Source organism: Corythoichthys intestinalis, chromosome 20, assembly GCF_030265065.1.
Source record: "Corythoichthys intestinalis isolate RoL2023-P3 chromosome 20, ASM3026506v1, whole genome shotgun sequence".
NCBI lineage: Eukaryota > Metazoa > Chordata > Actinopteri > Syngnathiformes > Syngnathidae > Corythoichthys > Corythoichthys intestinalis.
In genome coordinates, this window is record NC_080414.1 from 22,037,688 (window position 1) to 22,050,817 (window position 13,130).

Sequence of the window (13,130 nt, forward strand, 5' to 3'; positions counted from 1 at the left end):
CAACTCCGGTCCTCGGTGGCCCCTATCCAGCTTGTTTTCCATGTCTCCCTCCTCCAACACACCTGATTTAAATAATCAGGATCGTTATCAGGCTCCTGCAGAGCTTACTGATGAACTGATCATTTGATTCAGGTGTTTTAAAGGAGGGAGACATGGAAAACAAGCTGGATAGGGGCCCTCGAGGACCGGAGTTAGCTACCCCTATTCTAGATTCTTGGTTAAAAGCAAAAAAAAACAACCCCTTAAACAGGCACTTATCATTCATTTTACGTAAATATTTCAAGCTAAAGTTACGCTAATATTTTCCATTCATCTAATTTTTTTCACGTTTTAAAGTGCATGCATGGTGCTATTTTATATAATAATTACCTTGAATCCTTGACCAAATAACTCTTGAGACATTCTTGCCCGCTCATATGCACAAAAACTTTCGTCCTGTTTCCACCTAATTGGGGCATTAATATGCAGCGTGTGTCGCTCTGCCTGGCCCAGCCCCCTACGGGAAGCCGTGGCGCAATGTCTGTCGGAGCTGTCTTGTCAACTGATAGTGAAGTCTATGGTTTGGCTTCTCAAAAGTACTTGGGATGTGTCGCAACCTGTATTGCAGTCTGAGCATATTTAAAATGCACTGCGTCACCAGGAGAGAAATGGTAAAATTTACCACCTGTATGCACCACACACTCACAGAAAACTTCCCAATTCTGTTCTGATAATAGTGTATCCAATTCATTTTAACCCCCCCAGCCCACCCTCTTCTCAACGCCTCATTGCAAACGGTAATGGCTTTTGCGGAGTAACCGTTTAAAGAGCGTTGAGAGAGAATGATTGGTGGGACATGCGGTGTATTTATCAAGCTCGGCAATAGGAAGTTTTGAGTCTTTCATGTACGCCGGCGGTCGGTACTCATCGCCTTCAGCCCGATTGCTTTTCAGAAGTAAATATAGGCAGCTCATTGAAAATGGCACTCACATACGAGTTGTGAAGATCTCTGTAATTGACGAAGCACACTGAGAGACGTCAGCGCGTTTGAATGAGCAGTATCTATGTGAAGAAGCGTAGATGTGGGCCCTGAAATGAACGGAGATCTTTTCAAAACTGATACTGACAGTAGTTCTGAAAGTAGCCTGAGGTTAATCATCCTTTCCCTACCCCCAACACCCTTCATACATCCACACCCAGCTTCCGGCACTCTACTTGCATAACCTGACAACAAAAGAGGGCAGGTCAATGCTAGTTTACTTCCCTTCATCCAGCTTCCTCCAGATTCTTATTCTCCCAACCTGGTTACGGGGGCTACGAGTGGAGAGGATGGCGTTTTTACAAAGCCGATTTAGCCAATACATTGGACAGGCTAAGTTTTGTCAACATGGCAGAGAGCTGCTTAAAATTTCATCAACACGGAGCAATCCAAGGTTTGAATTTGGGTCAAAGGGAAGCGGGCCTAATAGGGATGTACCATCGAATGATCCGGCTTCAATCTAATCTCGCTATACCCACTTTGTAGGTTTAGAAAGCCACTTTAGCTATATAGCCTCTTTGGTCCCTAATCCTAAATTCCTCTGGCATCTCTCTAAATTGTCAGTTGTGTCCAGGCCATAACAAAGCAGTGGACACTTAAGCTTGTACTGAAATATCCTTCACATTCCCCTTTCTGCCAATATTACAAATGCAGAAAGTTGTTGAGAGAGGCTATTAATCCAAAAGTAAGGGCGGAATTGGCAATGAGTCCTTGCCAAGACAGGATGACGTGCCCAAGCAAAGTGACAGGCGGCTTGAAGCCTCTTGTGCTTTCTGGACAGAATTTTGTCTGTGCCCCAATTGATTGGGATACCTCTGGGAAATGTTTCAGTTCAGGCCGCGCAGCTTGCAACTTATCCCTGTCCTCTCCTTGTGGTCGTGCATCTATTTTAGTCACACTAATATAACAAAATACCGGGCGTATGGTTTACATTTACATCACAAAACAGACATCACTAGGTTTATCTAGGATATGTTTCGAAAAAAAATTTGTCATTTGTACATTCGGTAGTCCATTTTTTTGGGTAAGGTTTCTGTGAGAATACATTCGCCTTGTTGTATTATTTCTGTGGCTCTAACTGGAATGACACTTTTGTTTCTCCTCAGTTCACTTGGTAAATTACAGCTCAGTCAATGTTGAAAGAGTGGTTAGCACTGCTGCCTCACTGCTACAAGGTCGCCCTTTCGATTTCAATTTGAAACACACAACTTTGGGGTATTGGCGTGTAAAGTTTCATTTTGTCTGTTTGCTTGTGTGGCTTTTTTTTTTTTTGGTACAAGGACTGTGTGGCTTTTTTTTTTTTTGGTACAAGGACTTTTTGATTTATGACACAGTCCCATTTCTAGAGAGGTTATATCATCCGAATTTGTCAATCATTTGCCTGTATCTATTTGTATCAAACCATTATTGCAAAATGTCAAGTGTAAAACCGTAAGTGTAACATGTTTTCCTTTGTCATGTCCACTTGTTCATCCTCCCTGTACAAAACAGTGAATTGCATGTTATTCTTTACCTTGAAACATTGTAAAACAAAGACCCCATGGTGTCAAACACTGTTGGATTGTACTTTATGCTGAATGCTTTACCATCACAAAAGCTATCAGAGAAATCACACACAGACAGAGATGGACAATAACGCGACATACTAATTGCTAGATGCAGTCAGTGCCCAATCCACTCTTTAAGTTCAGCCGTTTCGACAAGGTTAGAGCCGCTAGGCGACTCCATCACGTTCATTTGTAGCGTTAACCGCTAGCGGCTAAGCCTGTGGCGTCCTCTTCTTCATCTTCCCTGTACAAAACAGTGAATTGCATGTTATTCTTTACCTTGAAACATTGTAAAACAAAGACCCCATAGTGTCATTTAGGGCTGGGCGATATGGCCTTAAGCACGTATCACGGTAAATTGAGCAGATTTACTTCAATAACGATAAATTACAATTATTCCCCCAAGCGGACTGTTATATAATTTGAAAATCTGAATCAATGCATTAAATACAGATTAACCATTTCTCGATTTATTTACCAGCTTTTAATTTAATATATTTAATAATTGTACATACAGTCTAAACATTGAGTATATAAAAATTTGTTGTAAGCAATAAGAATTCAAGTATGAACATTTATAACAGCTTGTATGGCTTGAACAATGTACATTGTCAAAATCAATATGCCTGTGCAAACATGTCATTGTAACACAAATGACTTACAGCTTGAAAACTACTCTTCAAAAACACAGGTTATTGTTAATGGCTGCTGCGACATAATTTCTCAACATGAGTGTTTACTTGAAAGTTTCAGGTTTTTTTTTCTCCCCAGTGCATTTTTTAATACATGCAAGCACACATGAACCCCCACACAGACAAACACTCATTAAAGCTATATTGATCTTCTGCAAATGAAACATTTAAGATTTTATGATGGCAGTAATGACACAGAATTAAACACATACAGAAAAATAGCTGGGGCCATTAAACGGTCATATTATAATTTTCACTGTTTGATTGTACGTTACGCTGAATCCTTTACCATCACAAAAGCTATCAGAGAAATCACACACAGAGATACACAATAACGCGACATACTAATTGCTAGATGCAGTCCGTGCCCAATCCACTCATTAAGTTCAGCCGTTTCGACAAGGTTACAGCCGCTATCCGACTCCATCACGTTCATTTGTAGCGTTAACAGCTAGCGGCTAAGCCTGTGGTCTGGTTACCAGTAGAAAATACTGAAAGCACCCTCTCCGGAAATCGTGAGAGCAAGGGAGGACAGCGGGTGAAAGACCATCTGGATGCCGCCAAGGGTCTACTTAATGTCAGGTGAAAGTTTGGCGAACCTCCCTTAAGCCACACTCCATCACGTTTGCTTGTAGTGTTAGCCGCTAGCGTTAGCCTACGGGCTTCTGTTTGTTTGGCTTCCTGATAACCAGGTGACTCCATACGTAAGCACACTGACTTCTTTCTTAAAGGGAATGAACATAGCCGAACAACACAGAGTCAAAGCGGGATGAAAAGACTATATTTTCTTGTTTTATTAAATTACCGAATTTACCGACATGGTCCAAATTACGTCAGTCATCGTGAAGAATTTCGGTACCGGTAAGTTTTCGGTTTACTGCCATGCTCTAGTGTCAGTTTACATGAAAATTGTACTTGAAACACAAGACATTATCGGACAATAATTTTAAACCAATAAAACACATGGAGCAGTTCAGAGGGCTAAGCCTGGAAGAATTCTGTGAGCGTGGCAAGCTTTCGAAACAATTGGAAGTGTTTGAGGGAGGCACTTTATTCTGGGGTTAAAGGAAATGAAATTTTATCCCACTTTCTTTCAAGTGATTACTCTAGAGCAAAGTGGTGGCACAACATTGAATTTGGTTGCAAAAATGTTGCCATCCAGTGCTGGTGGAATGGTTTGGATACACCAGGAAAAAAACTTCTTTGACAGCTTCAACATTGTAGCACTGTATCACCCTCTGTTCAACCACAGTATTTTTTTTTTGTCATATCCCCTTACGTGCATTACGTTTTCTATGCGTCAATGTGCAGCAATCCGTGAGAATAAGCATATACGTTTAAATAATTTGTATTTCATTCATATTTAAAGAGAGGTTTCCATGCATATGCAAAAGCCTCTTTGCAGGCGTAAGCCAGCTGAGCATCAAGTTTCCTCCAGTGACTGTGCGACACAGCGGTCAGGAGTAGTTCACACCTTGCCAGGAGTGACGTGCTGTGTTCCTTGACATTTCACCAACGCTATCGGGTTTCAAGACTCGGAAACACGAGTTCCCTCCCCTCCTCTCTGTCACTGTGTGGTGGCTGCCTTGCCAGGAACACCAGCTTTTGTGGTATTTGTTACATAGGAAGTTGCAGCCCGTTGTTAAGCCTCTCATCCGGTACATTGGATACACTCAGACAATGTGCCTTTTTTTATTGCAAAAATACAATTTAACAACTTTTTCCTAAAAGCAATGCAATGGAATTCTTAGACACCTGACATGTTGTTGCACTGTAACATTTTCTTGTAAATACATTTGCATCAACTTGTTCCTTTCTTGATAGGTTCCCATGGATATAGTGGGGGTATTAGAGAAAACTGCTACTGCTAGTTTTACATTGGGAACGACTTATACATGCTTGTTTGCTAGTTCTTTTTCAGTTAGTTGGATAAATCACATTTCAATTGTGGGGGATGCCACGCCCCTCTGGCGATACTGCCTTGTAATTATTATCGCACTCACCCTGCAATAGACTGACGTCTCGTTTGCCAGTCCAAGCTGCGTTAACAGAGTTAACCAACATCATGCAGTTGGTTAAAATCAGAACGATAACTACCTAAAACCTTCGGCTGCCGCAAATAATCGTTTTTCTGGAATGGCATGCGGCGGATATAGGATTGTTGCTTTAGGGCTTCACTGCAAGCTGGTTCTTTTTCTATTAGATTTAATCCGCTGTAGCCACCGCTGGCTTGGTTTCATGCGCTCCTTTTGGCAGATTTTCAACTCTTGTGCTTACGCCGCCGTATCAAATGTTACCCAAGGCTGCACGGCAACTTTGTGTTTGATGTCTGGGATTATTCGCTTTCTTTCTTTGTTAGGAAAATCCAGTTTATATCGCAAGTTAAACAAGTATTTTCCGACAAAGAGAAACTTAGCATGTTGGGCAAATTGGCTTTTCTATTTTCGAGCTGTCTTTGCACAGTCGACTTCTTTATAATTGTCAGTTTGACTCAAGTTTGTTCTTCCCTCTGATGTTTGTGTTTCTCAGAGCTTTCCATCAGATGAAGGTTGGCCATTCGCCAAGTACCTTGGGGCGTGTGGGCGCGTGGTGGCCGTCAACTACGTTGGCGAAGAGCTGTGGAGCTACTACAATGCTCCTTGGGAGAAGCGTGTGGACCTGGCGCGGCAGCTGATGGACATCGCCGAGCAGCTGACCAACAACGACTTCGAGTTCGCCCTCTACCTGCTGGATGTCAGCTTCGACAACTTTGCAGTCGGCCCCCGAGACGGAAAGGTCATCGTCGTCGACGCTGAGAACGTTCTCGTGGCTGACAAGCGACTGATCAAGCAGAGTGAGTGAAATCATAACCTGTACACTCTCTGGCCATCTATTTTCTCAGTTGCCATGGCAATTCTTCCCTTGAGAACACATGGAATATCAACGCATTAAGAATTTACACTAAAATGATGAAATTGTCAGCCAATATTAACTACAACTAATAATAATCGACTTTGCTTCGGTGCTTTAGAAAGAAAATCCATCCCAAAAAAAGCTCATCAATCAAACACATACCAAAGCTTTTTGCGCGTGCTATGCAAAACACTACACGCTGCTGTACATGCGACCTATTAAGTGTAGTCTTGGAGGCCAACGCTGTTCTGGGAAGTCTCCAGGGAGGAGCTGCTGCTTCGTCCAAACCTTTTCTAAGAATATCCTCATCCAGTAGCACTTCTTCTGCCCTCAACATGCTCATTCCCATCAAAGCAACGATGGTACCGATAACGAGCTGTCTTCCTCCACTCCCCCCACGTTCTTGAAATAAACCTCATAACAAGGACGGCGCTATACATCACACGTACTGCATGACAGATCCCTACCCCTCGGTCTGCCTTCCTGGGGCTACTTCACTGAGCGGGACGACCATCCAGTCACCTCTTTTTGATTTGTCCCTGTATCCAGAAATCCTATTAAAGTGATGGACTGTTGTGTCGCGAGATGCTAAGGCGCTACCCATGACCGATAAAAATGTTGTCTGGGTTTTGTTTTCGTGAGCGTACGTCCACTTACATTACACATACCGTTACAGATAAAAGAGAATTCATTTGATGAATTCATCCTGATGATCAACTCTAGCAAGATGCTACACCACCAACCCCCCCCGTTGTCAGTGTATTTGTTATGTTTTTATAGCCGATAGCTGCAAGTTCTCCAGTGTCCCGCTGTGTCTTTTACTCGCTTTAAAACTCAATCCTGCCTGTAGACACTCTCTGTCTGGCAGACACGGAGAGCTTGACAACTCAAGCTGCTTACCCGGGCCAGCTCGTCAAGAATGTTTATGGGACCTCCTTTGTTTCGGCGCGCCCGGATCGGTTTGTGCACGCGCCAAGTGTCGTGGCTCAGCGTGGAGGAAGCGTGGGTGACAATGTCAGTAATCAGTATTACAAGGTCACAAGCACATGCAGAGCGGCCGTAGGACATTCACACTAACCCCCTACAAGCTGACAATTCAGTGTCGCGCAATTAGTGTTCAAGGGCGAAAGTGACTGGTGATTGAGTCTCATCATTTTAAGTGAGGCGAATTGATTTGTAAATCAAACGTCTTGGATCAAGCATGTTTTACACAGTCCATTACTGCAATGGATACCATTTCTTGTCATGGAGGTTAACTAATTGTGATGGTTTTAGACACTAGAGTTCAAAGGCTATTGAGAAACCTTAGGCGCATTTGCATGTGCGTCTATTGATTAGGTTTTAATGGAATGCTACATATTTCAATGAGTGATTTTAAAATAGAGTCTTTGGACCGGGAGCCTAGCTGGTCTGTAAATAATTTACAAAAAAAAATTGGACCAACAAATGCATTTCAACGTATCGTTGGTCAGCCTATTTTTAAACAACCGAGGCATGTTTTCCTTAAGGCATAGTATTATCATGTATTATCGTTAATCAGATGGTAAATAAATAATATTACGACTTGCTTTGGAAAAGTATGGTCATTTTAATATTGCAGCTTACCGTCAACACAATGTTCTGGTTTTGGCAGTCTTTAAAATGTTTTAAATAAAGTGGTGAAGCCCTCATTTTAAAAAAAATCATATGCAAGCCAACAACTGAGTCAGGACAGCAGTTGCTAAAAAGAAGTATCTCTCCCGTTCTTTTTCCAAGGGAACAATTACATCTCACGTCAACCCCAACCCCAATCAGGAAAGCACTATAAACATTGAGTGAAAGATCAGTTATGAGGAAGTTATTGATGACACAGTTGGAAATAATATTTCTGAAAAATGGGTAGCTCAAGACTTCCGTTTCTTTTTTCTTTAAACTGAAGCACTCAGATTAGAGTGTTTGTTTGAAAGTCATTAAGATTAATATTTGAGACACCACCACAGAAATACCTGGTGTGAATAACTTATGAGTCAAGCCGTAGCAACCATTGTAATGCTTAAAAGCATAAACGAAATTCTATGCTTGAGGATTTTCTAGATCTAGAATACTGACATATAAAGTGCCCTCTATAATTATTGGCACCCCTGGTTAAGATGTGTTTTTTAGCTTCTAATAATTTTTTAAAATTCAAATAATATGGGACCTTAATGGAAAAAAAGAGGAAAAATCCTACCTTCAAAACAAGTGCATTTATTCAGTGGGTTAAAAAATCCCACACAAAGAAATAATTATTTGACATCAAATAAATGAAACAAAAGTGACCGAAAATCAACAGGAAATGACATGAAATGCCCCAAAATTGCCTGGCATTGGCTGTCACTGACAGCTGTAGGTGTCCAATCTGTTTGAGGTTGGAAGGATGGCAGCAAAGGAGCCACCACCCTCCCACTTCAAACGGATTGGACATCTATTAGTAACATTTTTTACAAGGAGCACAGTGGCCCCTAACTTAAAATTTTCCTCTAATATTTACTGTTTAGCCGATAGATACTTTCATAATTAATGCATAAAGCTACAAGTTTCATTCTCTATCAGATTTGACATCAACCAGTATACTGCTTAGAAATTGGGTTAACAGGGAATTTTGTTCTTTTTCTGTCACTGTCACCTAGCACTACAACCAATCAGCAATGGATTTTATTGATCGACAGATCACCTGCGAGGATACTGGCTAGACAGGAAATTGACGCGACACACTTTGTCAACATGTAGGAGCGTATCATTTTAGCAGAGTGCGGCCAGCACATTCTTTATGATTCCTCTCGGCATGATATCTGGGACATAAATAAAAAAGCAGCTGTATGGAAAATTTTTGGCGCTCAGAAAACACTGGAAATTTTAATATGCCCTCCAAATTCATAGCTAATCAGAGACTAGCGATGACGCACAAGCAGAGGGCGATGCCTGTCGCTGTAGCTTGCCGCTGCAGTCTCATCGCTCCCCGTGTGTTGACTTTCAGCTCAAACAGTGCCGGCGGGTTTGTTGAAAAAAAAATAGTCATTTATTGTCCTTTTCGCCATTGTTTGCAAGTGCTGTCAAGTTTTCCCGCTACCCCAATTACAGTCATGGACGAAATTATTGGCACCCCTGGAATTTTTCCAGAAAATACAGCATTTCTCACGGATATTAATGCAATTACAAATGTTTTCAGCATGAATGTGTTTATTTCTTGGATATGCATTGGAAAACACAAAAGAGCTGAAGAGAAAAGCCAAAATATACACCATTTTACACAGAATACATAAAAATGGCTGGACAAATTTGTTGGCACCCTCAACTCAATATTTGGTTGCGCATCCTTGAGAAGAAATAACAAAGCAATCGCTTCCTGTAACCATCAACATGTTTCGTGCACCTCTCAGATGGAATTTTGGACCACTATTCTTTTGCGAACTGTTCCAGGTCTCTCAGATTTGAAGGGTGCCTTTTTGCATAGCAATTTTGAGATAGGTCCATAGTGTTCAATATGATTTAGATCGGGATTCATCAATGGCCACCTCAGAGTCCTCCTCTGTCTCCAACCATTTCTTGGTGCCATTTGAGGAATGTTTTGGTTCATTGTCCTGTTGGAACACCCATGACCTCTGATGCAGACCCAGTTTTCTGACACAACACCCTACATTCCGACGCAAAACATTTTGATAGTTTCCATTAGAGCTGGGAATCTTTGGGCACCTAACGATTCGATTACGATTACGATTCAGAGGCTCCGATTCGATTATAAAACGATTATTGATGCACCCCCCTCCTTTTTTTTTTTTTTTTTTTTTTTTTTTTTTTTTTTTTTTATAAAATAAAGTTTTGTACATTAGTTCCAAAATTGTTCAAAAATACTCTCAGTAAACAAATATACAAAAATAACATTAAATAAAAAAAACTCCAGTCCCCATTCTGTATCAGCAGCTTTAAACTACATTCAATTAATTTAATGTTGTGAATCAACCGTTAAAGTTGTTAAAATTGCTCCCGTTATTCCATAATTTCCCTTTTGTCTACTTTTGACATGTGAAAGTTTTAAAACTATTTTAAAGATAGATTCAAGTCAATATTTTACCGATTTAGGAGTATTTTAGATAAAAAGTTAATTAGGTTTGCTTGGAAGGTTCGCTACAACAGCATTGCAGGGAAGTTTACTGCTTTAAGATGGCGGCCGTTTAGTAACGCCCGCATCTAGCTTTTTGCAGATGTGCTGCTACCGCTACCGAGTCTATAATCCATCTAGTCCTATATAAATGATATCTACCGTAACATTATGTAGCTTAGCTGTACTTGTAGCAGCTTTTCGGCAGCAGTCAGGTATGTTGTTGTGTGTTTTTTATCTCGTGGCATGAGTTGAGCTAGAGCCGTGAGTTGAGCGTTGGCATTACCCGAGGGGCCGGTTAATGAGAAGCATAATGTTTAGCTACTCCCGCTCCGTTCCGTCCCGAAGTCCGCGCGGCGCGCTGAGTGTGTTGTACTTCCGCTTTACTTGGCATATTTCAATAATCGGAATTTGGATGTTTGTGAATCGTTCTCGAATCTTCCACGGCCGAATCGCGAATAATCTAAGAATCGGAAATTTTGCACACCTCTAGTTTCCATATTTCATGACTCCTTACACAATGTCAAGGCACCCAGTGCCAGACAGCAAAACAACCCCAAAACATTATTGGCCCTCCACCATGTTGACTATAGTCACTGTGTCCTTTTCTTTGTAGGCCTCATTCTTCTTTCTGACACTGGGCACTGGTCTCCAACCATTTCTTGGTTCTATATGAGGTATGTTTTGGGTCAATGTCCTGTCGGAACACCCATGACAGGCCCAAAACATTTTGATAATCTCCATATTTCATGACTCCTTGTACACTGTCAAGGCACTTAGTGCCAGTTTCTGTCTGTTTCTTCTAAAGGATGCGCAACCAAATATTGAGTTGAGGGTGCCAATCATTTTGTCCAGCCCGTTTTTTGCATCCTGTGTAAAATTGTGTCCATTTTGGCTTTTCTCTTCTGCTTTTCTGTGTTTTTCCAATGCACATCCATGAAATGAACACATTCGTACTGAAAACATTTGTAATTGCTAGAGATGCACGATAATTATCGGTCCGATAATAGGAATTATGACGTCATCCCAATAAATCCGATAACATTATATATTATCGGGCCTATCAATAATATTTTTGGCATGGTGTTGGTGGATTGGGATGTGTGCGTTTGTTTCCACTCCTGTTTTGCCAGTATGCAGTTTTGTTACTGTTCTAGAGGCCGCATTTTTTCTTCACTGAGTTATAAACCTTACTATGGCAATTAGCAAATGTTTGCCTCACCAAATGTTTTATCTGCTGACAAAGCCCAATACCTGTTGGCTATGTTTGTTTTGGATCAGTGCTCATTGATTGTGATTGACTTAAATTGTTTTTATTTGAAAAAAATAATATGGGCACTTTATTTGAAATCAAAACTGTTCTTGTCTTTGTTTTGTTCGTTATAATAAGGTTTATGTCATCATGAAAATTCTGGTACGGTCAAAGGCAAATCTATGCTGAATCAACCACTAGTATGTTTGACCAACAGGTGTTCAAAAACTCAGATGAATATACATTAAAAAAAATTATATATTTATTATCGGTTATCGTATCGGTATTGGCCTGAGCAATGTGGGGTTCAGTATCTTGCTCAAGGATACTTAGGCGAGTTCATCAGGGCAGATAATCGAACCCACAACCTCTGGGTTGGGGGACAACTACTCTACCACAGGTGGAAAAGCGCTATACAAGTATAACACCATTGAGAAGCAGGAAGTTATCGATATCGGTATCGGTTTCCAAAAATGGATATTGTGCACCCCTAGTAATTGCATTAATTTCTGTGAGAAATGCTGTATTTTCAGGAAAAATTCCAGGGGTGCCAATAATTTCGTCCATGACTATATAACCCGCTCAACACATCGCCCATCTCCACCTTCTTTTTCTTCTGTTTTATTTTCCCTTATCCCGTTACATTACATGTTACATCCATCGTCAGCAAAAAAAAACAACAACAAAAAAACCTGCAATGTTAGTGGTCGCGCATAGATGGAAAACAATTCTCGTACTTGCTCTAATTTTAGTGGCAAAATGCAACCATTTTGTCACAGTCTGGAGCACTGTTGTTGTATCACCATATCGTCAAATGGTTATTCTCCACCATGGTAATCAAGCTGTAAATGTCGAAGGGTGCCCAAACGGTACCTTTTTGGGTGACCACCCCAGTGACAAGATGTTCTCATATAAACGATGTACTTTTTCATGAGAGGGTTGTTGTGAAATAACTGGGACAAGGTGACCTACCATGCACATACCTCATGTTCTCCAGTTCATTTCAACTGAAAATGATTTTCTCTCATTTTGGGACTCAGTTTCGTCACACTCTGTGCCCCACAATGTAGGATTAACAAAAGAAAATGATGAGCTTCTTTTGCTTTCCGTTCAAAAGTCTGCCTTCCCATTTTTTTTTTTTTTTAATGTTTTTGCTTAGCTCAGCTTCGTCCTTGAGAAAAAGCTTTTCGTCTGCTTCCCTTTTTCATAGTCTGTCGTAGTGCTTTAAGTGTATGTAATTGTGGCCAGAAGAATGGCACGCTCTCGGTGCCGCCTGTCAATCAGTGGCAAGACGCAGTGCAGAAACATTAATTGCTGTCACTTCACTTCGGTGCATGAGCACACATCTATATCTCAAAGTGTGTGTGTTGCACTCACATGTGGGCAAATCTATCTTAATCAACCTCACTGATTGATGTTGAAGCGCCCCTCCTATTTTGGGGGCGTGTGTGCACGTGGACTCCTTTTTGCTCGCAGGGCAGCACTTGATGGTTTGATTGAGTTGCTGTGATGAGCCAAAGGAGAAGTGAATTAACACCGATGCCCTGAGAATGCGTTTGCATCCTCTGGTGTGTTCCCTCACCCACACAACCCCCCCATCATTCCAGTTTAT

At 41.1% G+C, this 13,130-nt stretch overlaps 1 protein-coding gene across 1 annotated transcript in view; it reads left to right on the forward strand.

Annotated features, from left to right (window-relative positions):
- Window positions 1–13,130, forward strand: part of dipk2ab (divergent protein kinase domain 2Ab) — a 48,632-nt gene that overhangs the window by 29,052 nt on the left and 6,450 nt on the right. Inside the window, exon 3 of the mRNA XM_057824711.1 lies at window positions 5,787–6,090. Within this exon, the coding sequence (XP_057680694.1) occupies window positions 5,787–6,090 (304 nt within the window). The remainder of the gene's footprint in view (window positions 1–5,786; window positions 6,091–13,130) is intronic.